The sequence below is a fragment of the Oncorhynchus mykiss genome, chromosome 2 (genome assembly GCF_013265735.2).
Source record: "Oncorhynchus mykiss isolate Arlee chromosome 2, USDA_OmykA_1.1, whole genome shotgun sequence".
NCBI lineage: Eukaryota > Metazoa > Chordata > Actinopteri > Salmoniformes > Salmonidae > Oncorhynchus > Oncorhynchus mykiss.
In genome coordinates, this window is record NC_048566.1 from 38,849,578 (window position 1) to 38,867,319 (window position 17,742).

The 17,742-nt window shown below is 42.4% G+C and overlaps 2 protein-coding genes and 2 long non-coding RNA genes across 4 annotated transcripts in view; 2 read left to right on the top strand and 2 right to left on the bottom strand.

Annotated features, from left to right (window-relative positions):
* Positions 1-2,655: 2,655 nt before the first annotated feature.
* LOC110489186 lies at positions 2,656-4,681 on the bottom strand. The gene is made up of 4 exons (XR_002468535.2): positions 4,586-4,681; positions 3,166-3,218; positions 2,838-2,939; positions 2,656-2,762 (listed from the first exon to the last, which is right to left on the bottom strand). It is a non-coding gene; the product is annotated as an uncharacterized LOC110489186 (long non-coding RNA).
* A 923-nt stretch (positions 4,682-5,604) lies between these two features.
* Positions 5,605-7,649, top strand: LOC110533769 (yrdC domain-containing protein, mitochondrial-like). The gene is made up of 5 exons (XM_036947870.1): positions 5,605-5,874; positions 6,139-6,253; positions 6,444-6,563; positions 6,733-6,842; positions 7,049-7,649. The coding sequence occupies exons 1-5, from the start codon at positions 5,720-5,722 to the stop codon at positions 7,110-7,112; spliced, it is 564 nt and encodes a 187-aa protein (XP_036803765.1). The 5' UTR covers positions 5,605-5,719; the 3' UTR covers positions 7,113-7,649.
* Positions 7,644-8,951, top strand: LOC118939688. Its single transcript, XR_005036648.1, has 2 exons — positions 7,644-7,747; positions 8,109-8,951. It is a non-coding gene; the product is annotated as an uncharacterized LOC118939688 (long non-coding RNA).
* Positions 8,929-17,742, bottom strand: part of LOC110489192 (glycoprotein endo-alpha-1,2-mannosidase-like protein) — a 33,541-nt gene continuing 24,727 nt past the window's right edge. The window contains exon 4 of the mRNA XM_021561815.2: positions 8,929-9,723. Within this exon, the coding sequence (XP_021417490.2) occupies positions 9,087-9,723 (637 nt within the window). The 3' untranslated portion in view covers positions 8,929-9,086. The remainder of the gene's footprint in view (positions 9,724-17,742) is intronic.

Genomic DNA, 17,742 nt, shown 5'->3' on the forward strand with positions numbered 1-17,742 from the left:
TCATTAGGCCTTAATCTATGGATTTCACATGACTGGGCAGGGGCACAGCCATGAGTGTGCCTGGGAGGGCGTAGGCCCACCCACTGGGGAGCCAGGCAATCAGAATGAGTTTTTCCCCAACAAAAGGGCTTTATTACAGAAATAATCATCAGTTTCATCAGCTGTCTGGGTGGCTGGTCTCTTGACAATCCCGCATGTGAAGAAGTTGGATGTGGAGGTCCTGGGCTGGCGTGGTAACACGTGGTTTGGACGTAATGCCAAATTCTCTAAAACGACATTGATGTCCACCAGAGCAACAGCTCTGGTGGACATTTCTGCAGTCAGCATGCCAATGGCACGCTCCCTCAACTTGACATCTGTGGCATTATATGCACCTGTGTAATGATCATGCTGTTTAGTCAGCTTTTTGATATGCCACACCTGTCCGGAGTATGGATTATATTGGCAAAGGAGAAATGCTCACTAACAAGGATGTTAACAATTTTGTGCACAAAATTTGAGAGAAGCATTTTGTACGCATGGAACATTTCTGGGATCTTTTTTTATTTTCATGAAACATGGGAACAACACTTTGTTGCGTTTTATATTTTTTGTTCAGTATAGGTATTCCCCCTCACAATGCTGATCAATAACTTGATGTATTACAATTATGAACTGCCCTCAACATGTTCACCTCCAATTTGATGCATGCTTAAGAAAATATCTATGCAATGATTTGACTGCAGTATTCCTTAAAGTACAAAATGCAACAAAAAATCATGACCAACGTTTTACATCTGTCTTGGTCCAAGTTATTCAGTTATATCAATATTCAGGTTTGCTAATGTCAACTTTGGAGGTTCAACTTTCTCATTTGCGAAACTCCATATACGTAAACATTTTTGCTTAAATCTTTCCGTATTCAACTTAGCGGCATGACCAATTTGACCTATTTTGATCATAATCATCCATTTTATGTGAAGGTCCAAGTTATTACGTGTGATATATCATGTTTGAGGTGGGGCTGTGAGCCTGGGCATTGAAATGTTTTGTCTTTTTTTCCATTGCTTTCCAGTGAATATTGAATGAGTTTTGTTTTTTTACATTTACCTGTTTAAACACTAACTGGATTTGCTTGGGGGGAAAAAAATTACAATATGATTCTGTTGTAAGAATTATTTGGGTCAAATGTTGCACACTGCATCTTAAGTTTTGGGTGAATAATCATCTTCATGTTCTCATACTGTATGTGCTATTTTTACTCAAGTCATCTCAATTAACTTTGTTAATCTGTAAGGGTGATACAAATTTGATCAGATTTGTTAACCCAATTTAACAGTTTAGACCAATTGTTAGAATTGAAAGTGCTGGTTCTAACTTTGCTAGGAGATACTGACCCTACTGTTACGCTTGTTTACACTGAGCTCAAAACGCAATCATGGTAACATTAAGACACTAGAGCCGGCGCGATATATGGGTGGGAAAAGTTACCTCAATGCAGGGACGGGATTTGCCACTGTACTCCAAAAACTGCCCTTTTTGTCCCCATGTTAGCTAGCAGTAGCCACAGCAGCCATTATGGAATGGCACAGATATCCACTAGTTACCATCTATATTGTAAAACGTCATGAAACAAGCGCTCTTAATTTGAAGGGTTAGGCATAAGATTAGCAGTGCGGTTAAGGTTAGGTTTAAAATCACATTTGGAGAGAAATAGGCAGGGTTTATGACAATTCATGAAAACAAAATAGCTTTTCTAAATTTTAGGCAGTGATTAGGTTTAAAATCACATTTTGAGAAGAGAAAGGGTAGGGTCTGTGTCTGTCGCAGCTAGCTAGCACGTCACATTGAACAAAAGCTGATTGGCTGACACTGCCATTCCAAATGGCTGCGGTGAATACTGTTAGCTAGCAGGAGCACAAAAATTAGTTTTCAGGGATGGATCTGTGTTAAGGCACAATTGAGTATAGTAGAATATCCCAGAGGTACATTTTCTGACCCATATCTCACACTGGCTCCAGTGTCCAGGGCAGCAGGTAGCCTAGCAGTTAAGGGTGTTGGGCCAGTAACCGAAAGGTCGCTGAATCGAATCACCAAGCCTGCCAGGTGAAAAATTTGTCTGTGCCCTTGAGCAAGGCATAATTGCTATTGTAAGTCACTCTGGATATGAGCATCTGCTAAATGACTAAAAATGTATCCATGGTTCTGACCCCAGTAGATCTGTGTAAACAAGGTTTGAGTCTTCTGGCATGTTCAGCCTTTTATATACACTTAACCGCTTACCTTTAGGTTAAATTGTCAGGCGAATAACGGTCCTTTTTTCTAGCCAATGGTCAGATGCTTGGAATGGTGAGTTCATAGGTGCAGAATACTGGCAGTGGAGGTTTTGATAAAGTGCCACTTTGAAGGCACAGTTTGTATTTTGGAATTATGTTCATTTGAACACTCAATGGGTAAAACGAGGGGGAAACGTAATGCTTCCAAAGGAATGTCTTCAACACCCAAAGAATGAAGTTGTAAAGGATTTATATTTTTAAAAGAATGTATCATGTGAAATTGGTTTGCTTATGCTTGTTTTGTATAAAGTAGTATTGTATAATAAAGTAATTACTTTTTGAATTGAGAGCAATATAATGAAATCTTGACAGGTCTCCCATTTTTGCCCAAGCGAAAAAGTTGTGATCCATGATAGTTTATTTGACATAAATTATTCACATTTCCACCATGAGTAAAAAAATCAGTCACTTCGGAGCAGGGAATGATCCATCGCTAAGGTTCTTCTCCTGTGGAGTTCAGAAAAGATACTTCAGTTTGGTGGTTGACACATTTTTCAGAGCTTGAAGCATGGAGAAACATACCCTTAAAATACCCCGCAGGTCCACCAAGTCCTTCAGAACAGTGTTGCATAGATCCATCTGTTCCTTCAGGGAGACCAACTGGTCTTGGAGGTCTTCAAGTAGCTGTGCTGACCAAAACAAGGGTGAGTTGACTTTTTGGTAAAAGTTCAGTCATCCTACTAACCAGAGACCAATAGAAGTTAAAACCTCAATTCAGTAAAGCACATGACCATAAATAAGGTTAACTACATTTATGATTTCTATTTGGATGAAGTGTCTGGATACCTTCAGTTTACTACCTCCAATTAGAAGTACTTTTTGAAGAATAAATTAAAGTCCCACTGCTGACCTGTGTGTTTGAAGAGTCTGTCCCATCATTTTGGGTAGCTGGAACCTTCATATCTACAATCAAATCACATTTTATTTGTCACATGTGCCGAATACAACAGGTGTAGAGCTTAGATAAATGCTTAAAGGCCCTTAACCTACAATGCAGTTAAGAAAATACCTACAACAAAATGAAAGAGCAGCAGTAAAATAACAATAGCGAGGCTATATACAGGGGGTACTGGTGTCGAGGTAATATGTACATGTAGACTTGGCACTCCGGTACTGCTTGCCGTGTGGTAGCAGAGAGAACAGTCTATGACTAGGGTGGCTGGAGTCTTTGACCATTTTTAGGGCCTTCCTCTGACACCGCCTGGTATAGAGGTCCTGGATGGCAGGAAGCTTGGCCCCAGTGATGTACTGGGTCATACACACTACCATCTGTAGTGCCTTGTGGTTGGAGGCTGAGTAGTTGCCATACCAGGCAGTGATGCAACCAGTAATGCTCTCAATGGTGCAGCTGTAGAAGCTTTTGAGGATCCATGACAAATCTTTTCAGTCTCCTGAGGGGGAATGGGTTTTGTCGTACCCTTTTCACGAATGTCTTTGTGTGCTTGGACCATGTTATTTTGTTGGTGATGTGGACGCCAAGGAACTTGAAGCTCTCAACCTGCTCCACTACAGCACCGTCAACGAGAATGGAGGCGTGCTCGGTCCTCCTTTTCCTGTAGTCCACAATCTTTTGTCTTGATCACATTGAGGGAGAGGTTGTTATCCTGCACGTACAGTCACTGTGGGGACGACGTCGTTGATGCACTTATTGTTGAAGCCAGGGACTGATGTGGCGTACTCAATGCCATCGGAAGAACCCCAGAACATATTCAAGTCTGTGCTAGTAAAACAGTCCTGTAGTTTAGCAACTGCTTCAGCTGATCACTGGTGCTTGCTGCTTTAAATTTTAGCTTGTAAGCAGGAATCAGGAGGATAGAATTATGGTCAGATTTCCAAATGGAGGGCGAGGGAGCGCTTCATACATGTCTCTGTGTGTGGAGTAACGGTGGTCAAGAGATTTTTCCCCCTGGTTGCACATTTAACATGCTGATAGAAATGAGGTAAAACTGGTTTAAGTTTCCCTACATTAAAGTCCCCGGCCAATAGAACACTGCCTCTGGATGAGCGTTTTCCTGTTTTCTTATGGCGGTATATAGCTCATCGAGTGTGGTCTTAGTGCCAGCATCAGTCTGTGATGGTATGAAGACAGCTATGAAAAATACAGATGAAACTCTATCTACCTAGAGTTCTCAAGATAAGCTGTAGACCACACTATCTCAGGCGAGCAAAACCTTGAGACTTCCTTAGATATCGTGCACAATGGAAATGGCATTACAATTAAACAACCACTAATGAACAGATATATAGGCATTTGTGTAGTATAATGTTACCTGGAACCGACGCCATTTTTGTTTTCCTGGAAAATCACCTGGTCTGTACACTTGTGGGTTACACATGTGATATAGTTTTACTAATTAGTAATTGATTGGAGGCCTGGTACAAGTTGAATAACTGAAGGTATCCTTGTAAATTTGATGTAATGGGCATGTACTATTTTGTTATTAGTTTGGATCAATATCAGCCACTTGTTATGCAAATTACTAAGCACATTTTGATCTTGTTTATTTTATAAACGTTTTGCGAAGCTGTGTGCTTTCACTTTAAGGAAATGTGTGTCATTATTTTGAGGGCGTTACCCAGAAGACAGTTAATGTTATTTCATCAGCCGACACAGCATGTAGCACCAACACTTTCTATGAATACATTTTTAAAGTTTATTTCTAACTTCATGATATTAAGACGCGTTTATAAATCTAGCGACCCGAGATGGAGAACTAGGTGCAAAGAACTGAAGACAAAAATGATGCGCTTGTCACCGCAATCCGTCATAAATGGGCCATCTGCCCGGTGTGATGCAAGACTGCAAGGTCGGTCCATTGTCACCATTCAAACTCAAACGGCAAGGTTCTACAATTAAAATAAATTATAAGTTGAATAGAGGTCCATATGAGAAGCTAATAGTTGTTAGCGAGATATATCATTCTCATGGTTTCAAGTGCACGTGTTAGGGCTCCCGAGAGGCGCAGCAGTCTAAGGCACTACATCTCAGTGCAAGAGGCGTCACTACAGTCCCTGGTTCGAATCCAGCCTAAATCACACCCGGCCGTGATTGGGAGTCCCATAGGGTGGGGCACAATTGGCCCAGCGTCGTCCGGGTTTAGCCGAGTTAGGCCGTCATTTAAAGCTAGACTTACTTGTCTAGTTAAATAAAGGATACATATTAAAAAATATATGTATTCTGCAATAACATGTCTCAAACTAAATCATTCTTAGGCTTTTTGTCAAATGCTTTGCAATAGCCACGTTCTGTTGTGGGGGAGATTGTTGAATGTCTACTCCTGATGAAATGCGATCATACATCAATCAATGTAAGCTGTTTGCATAAGACCATTCATTCCTAATGGTTTGCTTTTGAAGTGTAGATGGTGCAGAAGTCACGAATTCAACAGTGAAGGCTCTAAAGGATGGGAGAGTTGTGGCTGTGCCAACGGACACAATATATGGGCTGGCTTGCTTGGCTCAGAATTCCAATGCCATCAAAAAGGTGTATGACATCAAATGACGTAATGGTGAGAAACCACTGGCCATTTGTGTTGGAGAAATCAAAGACATTTTACAAGTAAGCATGCATTGATGGTGTTCGTATCATTGTTCTTGTGGCTCAATGTCTTGCAACATGCCTAACTCACACTATAGGGCTGAGCTGGACTGGCCTGGCCTGGCCTTGTTACGCATCTAACGTAGTTGCAAAAATCTATCTTGCTGGAAAGGACAAAAGGAAAATACCGGTGCCAGCACAGTACGGTTTGCATCAGCCCTATAATGTGAATCAGGCAATATTGCAGCCTAGCCTAAATGTTGTTTTTTACCCTTGTGGTGGCAGGTACTGTAAGGTGTCAGTCAAGAAAGAACTGATAGGGGACCTGTTGCCTGGCCCTGTCACTCTGGTTCTGGAACGAGCTGAAGTACTCAACACTGACCTCAATCCCTTCACTCCGGTTAGACTTCCATAGACATGGACAATTCACTGCCCCTAAAAGATTACAAATTATACTGTAATTCATAAACCACTCAATTTGAAAATGTGTGTTGCTTTTCTGCATGCTAGATTTTTGGATTGGCATTTAGTAAGTTATTTATTACATGCATTGGGCTGTTGGTGATGATGTGTTTACCTTTTTCTTCCAGTTAGTAGTAGTGTGCATCCCGGACCAGGCCTTTATGAGACGCCTCTGCCAGATGTGTCGGGAACCTCTTGCAGTCACCAGCGCCAACATCAGCTCACACTCCAGCACTGTGGCTGTACATGTATGTAGAGACAATCCACCGTGTGTGAGAACTGTTTTTATTCCGTGAACTGAAGGGGAGGTGGGACTACATCATCTACAACTAACCAAGGTTTATCAGTGCATCATTTTTCACTGATACTTAAAAGGACTTTGGCAAAATAGTAGTTATACAGGGATTTTCTCTACAGGACTTCCAGGATCTGTGGCCTCAGTTATCAGTGGTGGTGGATGGCGGACCAATAGGAGACAAGAGTCGGTTGGGGTCAACAGGCAAATACCGCATCATCAGACCTGGCTGGTGAGTAGTGATACTGGCCTGCTCAGCAGATTACAGGCCACTGACTGTAATACATTTCAATCAAGCTAGTTATGTTCAGGTAATTCCGTTTTGTTAATTTATCCAAGTTAAAGGTACATGGGCACATTTTGTGAATAGTAGTTTAAACATACAGTATAGTGAAAATTACCTGTGGTAGTGATAACCCCCCCCCCCCCCCCCCCCAGTGCCTTCTCTTCCACAGTTCATGTGCTAGAGCACAAATATGGACTGTCAGAAGACACGGGATGAGTGAGGTTTGCCCCCTTCAAATTCATACCACATGCTGAAATGTACAACCAGCAAGAACCTGTGCTTACCATGGCCAAATACAACTCTGAATGATGGCAATGCCTGCAACGCTGAGGCGAGTGATGATTTCTAAAGGAAGGACGGTCCTTTTGCACATTGCATGCTATTGTGGAATGCTCTGGGTTTCTTGTAAAACTTAAGGGATTTGTTTTTGTCTTTCTGGGTTATTAGCTGTCCAAGCATTGTCGTTTCTATGGGAAAACCCTTTTTTTCACAAATTGGTCTTCTGACCAATCAGATCAGCTCTGAAAAATATCTGATGAGAAAAGATCTGATGTGATTGGTCAGACCAATTGGTGGGGAAAAGAATATCAGGATTGGGCTGCCTGTGTAAATGCAGCCTACGAGCTGTGATCTAGTGTATTATTGCTCAACAGTTTTGAGTACCTGATTACTGGTTTGTATAATGGACCAATGAGAGTATGTTGTTGACAATAAATGGCATGCATTATGCAGATCATGATGGCTTGTGTTGGTTTTCTCTCCTCGCCTATAGTACTGGGTGAATGTCAGTGTGGTGGATGAACTACTGCAGAAGCTCCTGTCCACAGAACACTCTCAATTACTTTTTTTTGGTAAGTGTCTTCTCACATGTTTGGAATGTAGATGGTCATTATTCAGTAATGCATATACATTAAGGAGTTAGCCTAGCGGTTAAGAGCATTGGGTCAGTAACCTGTCCTTGAGCAAGGCAGTTAACCCTCAAAATAAACTGCCTGACCATACATTTACAATACCTGCGCACGAGAGTGACTGTTTATTTCTATAAAAAGTCAAATTATTTTAACGGACAATGTCCCAACTCTAATGGTGAATGAATCTGAAAAACCTGTTTTGAACAGATTGCATTTATTAAAACTGGTAATTGTGCTAGACTTAAAATATGAAATTGTTGAATGTAGTTTCTCACTGGTGGTGGTTGTTTTCTGTCTTCAGATAAAACGAAACTGCTGTGGACGTGGCGTTTCCCCTTGGCTGAATTGGTCTGGCTGCAATCACATGCTCCGATACCCCAACATCTCTGTGGAGCCCTCAGACTCTCCCTGGTGCACTGACATTAAACCATTTGGTCAAGCATGCTGTTTTCCCTTACACATTGGTTCGGCTCCGGGCTGAAGTTTCCCTAGGTACCGATCTAGGATCAGCTCCCCCAAACCTTAACCATTAGTTGGGGAAATGTAAAACTGTAAAACTGACCCTAGATCAGTGCCTAGGGGCAACTTCACCCTACATCTTTGAGCTACACATCCTTGTTAAGCCACACAGGAAATACCCCTTTACTTGGCAATGACCACACTTGCTTTGAGTGAAGAGAAAAGGCTAGACTTAATGAAGAGAAAATATAATCGTACAGTTCCACTAGCCCTCTCTCTCTCTCATGTCCTTTATTCTCTCATACTTTCCAAGAAAGAGATGGCTTGTGGATGAAAGTCAAATCCTAGAAATGTCACCTGGTCTATTTTTATTGGGATTATCATTTTAAAACTTAAAAGGATTGTGCAGAAAGAAAAGTCATGCCAGGGTGCATTGTATCAAACAGATGGTTACATTGGACAGTGGTTTGTCAAAGTAGGACAGAGTGTACTGTGTACAGTATATTAGACTATTGACGTGTCCATCCATGCTGGTAGCGAGGATGGGGGTTGTCTGGAGGTTATCAGGAGGCAAGATCCAGGGCAGAGATATGGCAAGCAGGATGGGGAGCTTTCTGTTGCACATAAGTCAACTAGAATATCCCAAATATACCACATAATGCAATTTTGCCCCCCCCCCAAAAAAAAAAAAGTTAAAATGAGCATTTCTCTCTTTTTTTTCTCTCTCCAGTCCAATTCCCACGCACTTGTCTCTCACACATTCATAAACCTCTACAGTCACTCGTGCTTTTTCTCTCTCTTTCACACACACAGTGCCAGTTCACATGAGCCATGTCTCTTTCTCCTTGTTGAACTGCTCTGCCCACCTCCTGGTGAGCTCCAGGTAGTGCTCAGGTTGGTGCGGCTGGTAATCCAAATACAACCTGGTCACCGTCTTTTTTGGCACAGCCATCTCGATCTGCGTGCCCTCGTGCCACTCGTTGAACGACGTTATCGTGACGATCTCGGGCCGCACGTTCAGCGCCGCCTGTAAGGCTGTCTCGTAGTAGCGGCCGTTGACTCGGTTGCGCGTGTTGTGGTTGTTCCACGGTCTGACTGCGGTGTCGATGTAGCCCGGCCCGGCGCTAGGTATAAATAACAGGTTGTTACCGTCACAGAACGCCTTGACCGCCTTCCAGTTCTGGTGGGATGAACCAAAAGAGAACCCGTTGGAGGCGAAGTACGTGTACATGCCATCGAAACCACCGGCAAGAATATCATGCTTGTGGCGCTCCTCCACGATGAGGGCGATGAAGACACTGTCGTACGGCGTGCCACGCAGGCTGTGGGAGCCCGTGGGGTGGAGCAGGTCGGACCAGTTCTCGGGCGGCGTCAGATACGAGTCATAAATGTAGAACAGAGGCAGGATATTCCCCGTGCTAGAGGTGAACTTGTAGAAGGCTCCGTGGTCCCCGTACCTTCAAACACAAATAAATGGACACAAGATTATTGATAAAGATTTGGATATCTGCATGGAAGGAGAAATAACCTAGAAGTATCCTAATAAGATATGAATCACATTCTAGAGTTATTTACATGTAATCTAGCGTTCAGGAAACAGCAGAGGGAGCACGACCCCTGCCAAATCAACGGGGCCACAGTGGAGAAGGTTAAAAGCTTCAAGTTCCTCAGCATACACATCACTGTGTGGTGAAGAAGGTGCAACAGTGTCTCTTTTTAACCTCAGGAGGCTGAATAAATTCGACTTCGTCCCTAAGACCCTCGCAATCTTTTACAGATGGACCATTGAGAGCATCCTGTCAGGCTGTATCACCGCCTGGTACGACAACTGCACCGTCCGCAACCGCAGGACTCTCCAGAGGGTGGTGCGGTCAGCCCAACGCATCACCGTAGCCACACTGCCTGCCCTTCAGGACATCTACAGCACCCGGTGTCACAGGAAGACCAAGAAGATCAAAGCTGGGACCGAGAGACTGCAACTGTTGGACTAATGATTACACCCTATATCAGCTCGATGCAGGCAAGTGTACGCAAGGTGGTCACTTTGATTACCAATGTGTCTCTCGACCTGTGTGCACCTACGTTGTAAACTTTCATTCATAGGCTAGGTTGTAGCAACCTCATGATGCGTTTAGGGAAAATTGGAGTGTCATGTAGTAGCTAAACCTGTCACTGTTACATTGAACTGGGTGAGTGGAATATGAATGAGAGTCATCCAATATGCTGTAAAAGAAATAAGGCCATGCTCATTAAAAAATGTGATGTGTATGCGCATCCCATCGTGTGTGTGTATACACACATACACAGTGCCTTCGGAAAGTATTCAGACACCTTTTTTTTCACATATTGTTAGGTTACAACCTTATTCTAAAATTGATTTAAATCGTTTTTTCCCCTCATCAATCTACACACAATACCCCATAATCAGAAAGTAATTAAAAAAAAAAAATGTTTACATTATTGCAAATTCATTAAACATGAAACTATCACATTTACATAAGTATTCAGCCCCTTACCTTAGTACTTTGTTAAAGCACCTTTGGCAGCGATTACAGCCTCGAGTCTTCTTGAGTATGACGCTACAAACTTGGCACACCTGTATTTGGGGAGTTTCTCCCATTCTTCTCTGCAGATCCTCTCAAGCTCTGTCAGGTTGGATGGGGAGTGTTGCTGCACAGCTATTTTCAGGTCTCTCCAGAGATGTTCGATTGGGTTCAAGTCTGGGCTCTGGCTGGGCCACTCAAGGATATACACTTGTCCCGAAGCCACTCCTGCGTTGTCCAGATGGAAGGTGAAACTTTTCCCCAATCTGAGATCCTGAACGCTCTGGAGCAGGTTTTCATCAAGGATCTCTCTGTATTTTGCTCTGTTCATCTTTCCCTCGATTCTGACTTGCCTCCCAGTCCCTGCCACTGAAAAACATCCCCACAGCATGATGCTGCCACCACCATGCTTCACCGTAGGGATGGTGTCAGGTTTCCTCGGAACGTGACACTTGGCATTCAGGCCAAAGAGTTCGATCTTTGTTTCAACAAACCAGAGAATCTTGTTTCTCATGGTCTGAGAGTCTTTGGGTGGCTTTTGGCAAATTACAAGCGGGCTGTCATGTGCCTTTTACTGAGGAGTGGCTTCCGTCTGGCCACTTTACCATAAAGGTCTGATTGGTGGGGTGCTGCAGAGATGGTTGTCCTTCTGGAAGGTTCTCCCATCTCCACAGAGGAACTCTAGAGCTCTGTCAGAGTGACCATTGGGTTCTTGGTCACCTCCCTGACCAAGGCCCTTCTCCCCCGATTGCTCAGTTTGGCCGGTATGGTCAGCTCTAGGAAGAGTCTTAGTGGTTCCAAATTTCTTCCATTTAAGAATCATGGAGGCCACTGTGTTTTAGGGGACGTTCAATGCTGCAGAAATGTTTTGGTACCCTTCCCCAGATCTGTGCCTAGACACAATCCTGTCTGAGTTCTACGGACAGACCTCATGGCTTGGTTTTTGCTCTGACATGCACTGTCAACTGTGGGACCTTTTTATATAGAAGGATGTGTGCCTTTCCAAATCATATCCAATCTATTGAATTTACCACAGGTGGACTCATTTCAAGTTGTAGAAACAGCTCAAGGATGATCAATGGAAACAGGATGCACCTGACCTCAATTTTGTTTATCATAACAAAGGGTCTGAATACTTATGTAAATAAGGTATTTCTGTTTTTAATATTTAATACTGTCATGACGTTGGCCTGGGGGTAGGTTTATGACAGTCATAAATACCTCTTTTCCCCTTTTTCCTCTCTACCATACTGATGTCACATTTGCAAAATCCTTGGTTAACATAGAGATTCTGGGAACATGAGAAGGTGGGGGGAAATGAACAATATTCTGGTAATCCGACCAATGGAACATATGCGGTGGTACTTAATGAATATGATGTCAGTTCGGTTGTCATCTGAGACATTCTCATCAATGATAAGATGACATAAACTCTGCAGTGGAAAGTCAACACATCAGAGTTATCAGATTCATATGGAATTGTTGTTCAATTTAAATGTTTGAATATGAAATGTTTCGTGATGGGATGAAATGTGATTTTAGCTTCTAAAATGTGAGATTTGGGATTTCATAAGATCAGTGACCCGCCCATGTGAAGGGACATAGGATATAAAACTTTTCAAACACGCCCTCCTCTCCCTTCCTATATAAGCCCTTGACGACAATATAACCTCATGTTCCGAGGACGTGAGGACGACGGTCCGATGTCAGAATGGTTCAGATTATAACTACAGAATGAAGCCAACATCAGCGTGAGCTTTGGTTGCGAATGGTATGAACTTTGAACTATTATTCACTACAGAAGTGATACCTCCTAGCCGTTGAGTTAGCAACAGCCGCTGCAAACGAGGGTTAGGAAGGAACAGACAGAGTATCCCATTCTACCACACAACGACGTTACTACAACGTATTCAATATACCAGCAGAGACATTCTTCAAAGGGCTCGGTTGGGCAACACGGCCTTCCATCTACCACCAACCTACCGAAGCGCAGCTCAGAGTAAATATTTATTGCATTTTCCTTTTCCATATGGGCGGTAATTTAGAATGCACAAGATACTGTATTTACGATAGCACAGCGTCGCCCTTTGTTCCTCAGTCTTCCCGCTCTTTCACTCAAACCCAGCTCCTTTTCAAACCCAGCTGTCATATCTGTTCCGCCTGCTAGGGACGTTTTCCTTTATGACCTAATTTGTAATCAAGTTATGATTTAATTATCTGAATGTGTAATTCTGTGTGATTAGTTAGGTATTTAGTAAATAAATAATTAAACCCAATTTTGCATTGCTGAATCAAATTGTTAGCCAGGTTTCGTGCAGATAACCAAGAATTTACAACTTTCAGATGAGACTGAATTAAGATGACGATTATTGACTGCTATTGATGTAAAATATTACTAGGTCTTTAAGAGTTTATTCGGAAGATAACAGCTCTATAAATATTATTTTGTGGTGCCCGACTCTCTAGTTAATTACATTTACATGATTAGCTCAATCAGGTAATATTAATTACGGAGAAATTATTTTATAGAATAGCATGTCATATCAATTAATCCGGCATAGCCAAAGACACGACAATACATTTGCAAAAATGTCTAAACCTGTTTTCACTTCGTCAATATGGGGTATTGTGTTGAGATTGCTGAGGATTTCTTTGAAATGTCATCCATTTTATAATAAGTCTAATGTAACAATGTGGGAAAAGTCAAGGAGTCTGAATACTTTCCTAAGGCACTGGTGTGTGTGTGTGTGTGTGTGTGTGTGTGTGTGTGTGTGTGTGTGTGTGTGTGTGTGTGTGTGTGTATACAGTTGATGTCGGAAGTTTACATACACTTAGGTTGGAGTCATTAAAACTCGTTTTTCAACCACTCCACATATTTCTTGTTAACAAACTATAGTTTTGGCAAGTTTATTTATTTTTATTTATTTATTTCACCTTTATTTAACCAGGTAGGCAAGTTGAGAACAAGTTCTCATTTACAATTGCGACCTGGCCAAGATAAAACAAAGCAGTTCGACACATACAACAACACAGAGTTACACATGGAGTAAAACAAACATACAGTCAATAATACAGTAGAAAAATAAGTCTATATACAATGTGAGCAAATGAGGTGAGATAAGGGAGATAAAGACAAACAAAAAAAAGGCCATGGTGGCGAAGTAAATACAATAAGGCAAGTAAAACACTGGAATGGTAGATTTGCAGTGGAAGAATGTGCAAGGTAGAGATAGAAATAATGGGGTGCAAAGGAGCAAAATAAATAAATACAGTAGGGGGAGAGGTAGTTGTTAGGGCTAAATTATAGATGGGCTATGTACAGGTGCAGTAATCTGGGAGCTGCTCTGACAGCTGGTGTTTAAAGCTAGTGAGGGAGATAAGTGTTCCCAGTTTCAGAGATTTTTGTAGTTCGTTCCAGTCATTGGCAGCAGAGAACTGGAAGGAGAGGCGACCAAAGGAAGAATTGGTTTTGGGGGTGACTAGAGAGATATACCTGCTGGAGCGCGTGCTACAGGTGGATGCTGCTATGGTGACCAGCGAGCTGAGATAAGGGGGAACTTTACCTAGCAGGGTCTTGTAGATGACCTGGAGCCAGTGGGTTTGGCGACGAGTATTAAGCGAGGGCCAGCCAAAGAGAGCGTACAGGTCGCAGTGGTGGGTAGTATATGGGGCTTTGGTGACTAAACTGATGGCACTGTGATAGACTGCATCCAATTTATTGAGTAGGGTATTGGAGGCTATTTTGTAAATGACATCGTCGAGGATCGGTAGGATGGTCAGTTTTACAAGGGTATGTTTCGAACGGTTGAAAAGCATGCATTTGGTTTTGCTAGTGTTTGAGAGCAGTTGGAGGCCACGGAAGGAGAGTTGTAATGGCATTTCCTGGAGGGTTGTTAATACAGTGTCCAAAGAAGGGCCAGACGTATACAGAATGGTGTCGTCTATGTAGAGGTGGATCAGAGACTCTCCAGCAGCAAGAGCGACATCATTGATGTATACAGAGAAGAGAGTTGGTCCATGAATTGACCCCTGTGGAACCCCATAGAGACTGCCAGAGGCCCAGACAACAGGCCCTCCGATTTGACACACTGAACTCTATCAGAGAAGTAGTTGGTGAACCAGGCGAGGCAATCATTTGAGAAACCAAGGCTGTCGAGTCTGCCGATGAGGATGTGGTGATTGACAGAGTCGAAAGCCTTGGCCAGGTCAATGAATATGGCTGCACAGTATTGTTTCTTATCGATGGCGGTTAAGATATCGTTTAGGACCTTGAGCGTGGCTGAGGTGCACCCATGACCAGCTCTGAAACCAGATTGCATAGCGGAGAAGGTATGGTGGGATTCGAAATGGTCGGTAATCTGTTTGTTGACTTGGCTTTCGAAGACCTTAGAAAGGCAGGGTAGGATAGATATAGGTCTGTAGCAATTTGGGTCAAGAGTGTCCCCCAATCTTTGGGAAGCACAGACAACACGAAAGAGAGGTTGAACAGGCTAGTAATAGGGGTGGCAACAATTCCGGCAGATAATTTTAGAAAGGGTCCAGATTGTGTAGCCTGGCTGATTTGTAGGGGTCCAGATTTTGCAGCTCTTTCAGAACATCTGTTGACTGGATTTGGAAGAAGGAGAAATGGGGAAGGTTTGGGCGAGTTGCTGTGGGGGGTGCAGTGCTGTTGACCGGGGTAGGGGTAGCCAGGTGGAAAGCATGGCCAGCCGTAGAAAAATGCTTATTGAAATTCTCAATTATAGTGGATTTATCGGTGGTGACAGTGTTTCCGCTCTTCAGTGCAGTGGTCAGCTGGGAGGAGGTGTTCTTATTCTCAGTGAACTTTACAGTGTCCCAGAACTTTTTTGAGTTTGTGTTGCAAATTTCTGCTTGAAAAAGCCAGCCTTGGCTTTTCTACCTGCCTGTGTATATTGGGTTCTAGCTTCCCTGAAAAGTTGCATATCACTGGGGCTGTTCAATGCTAATGCAGAACGCCATAGGATGTTTTTGTGTTGGTTAAGGGCAATTGGTTAGGACATCTACTTTGTGCATGACATGAGTAATTTCTCCAACAATTGTTTACAGACAGATTATTTCACTTATAATTCGCTGTATCACAATTCTAGTGGGTCAGAAGTTTACATACACTAAGTTGACTGTGCCATTAAACAGCTTGGAAAATTCCAGAAAATGATTTCATGGCTTTAGAAGCTTATGATAGGCTAATTGACATCATTCGAGTCAATTGGAGCTGTACCTGTGGAGGTATTTCAAGGCCAACCTTCAAACTCAGTGCTTGACATCATGGGAAAATCAAAAGAAATCAGCCAAGACATCAGAAAATAGATTGTAGACGTCCACAAGTCTGGTTCATCCGTTGGAGCAATTTCCAAACGCCTGAAAGTACCACGTTCATTTGTACAAACAATAGTACGCAAGTATAAACACCATGGGACCACGCAGCCGTCTTACAGCTCAGGAAGGAGGGGCGTTCTGTCTCCTAGAGATGAATGTACTTTGGTGCGAAAAGTGCAAAACAATCCCAGAATAACAGCGAAGGACCTTGTGAAGGAGGAAACTGGAGGAAACAGATACAAAAGTATCTATATCCACAGTAAAACGAGTCCTACAGTATATCAACATAACCTGAAAGTCTGCTCAGCAAGGAAGAAGCCACTGCTCCAAAACCGCCATAAAAAGGCAAAGACTATGGTTTGCAACTGCACATTGGGACAAAGATCAGACTTTTTGGAGAAATATCCTCTGGTCTGAAGAATCAAAAATAGAACTGTTTGGTCATAATGACCATCATTATGTTTGGAGGAAAAAGGGGGAGGCTTGCAAGCCGAAGAACACCATCCCAACCGTGAAGCACTTGGGTGGCAGCATCATGTTGTGTGGGTGCTTTGCTGCAGGATGGACTGGTGCACTTCACAAAAAAAGATGGCATCAAAATTGTGGATATATTGAAGCAACATCTCAAGACATCAGTCAGGAAGTTTAAGCTTGGTCACAAATGTTTCTTCCAAATGGACAATGACCCCAAGCATACTTCCAAAGGTGTGGCAAAATGGCTTAAGGACAATGAAGTCAAGGTATTGGAGTGGCCATCACAAAGCCCTGACCTCAATCCCATAAAAAATGTGTGGGCAGAACTGAAAAAACCTGACTCAGTTACACCAGCTCTGTCAGGAGGAAGCTTGTGGGAAGCTTATGGAATGCTACCCAAAACGTTTGACCCGAGTTAAACAATTTAAAGGCAATGCTACCAAATACCAATTGAGTGTATGTAAACTTCTGACCCACTGGGAATGTGATGAAAGAAATAAAAGCTGAAATAAATACTTTTTCGTACGATTATTCTGACCTTTCACATTCTTAAAATAAAGTGGTGATCCTAACTGACCTAAGACAGGGAATTTATAAATGTCAGGAATTGTGAAAAAGTGAGTTTAAATGTATTTGGCTAAGGTGTATGTAAACTTACAACTTCAACTGTTTGTATATATAGAACCTGTCAAAATTTTGCACACGCCTACTCATTCAAGGGTTTTTCTTTTTTTTTACTATTTTCTGCATTATAGAATAATGAAGACATCATAACTATGAAATAACACATATGGAATCATGTTGTAACCAAAGAATTGTTAAACAAGTCAAAGTATATTTTATATTTGAGATTCTTCACAGAAGCCACCCTTTGCCTTGAAAGACAGCTTTGCACACTCTTGGCATTCTCTCAACCAGTTTCAATTAACAGGTGTGCCTGGTTAATTTGTGGAATTGTTTTCCTTAATGTGTTTGAGCCAATCAGTTGTGTTGTAACAAGGTAGGGGTGGTATACAGAAGATAGCCTTATTTGGTAAAAGACCACGTCCATATTATGACAAGAACAGCTAAAATAAGCAAAGAGAAAGGACAGTCTATCACTACTTTAAGACAGTGGTTCCC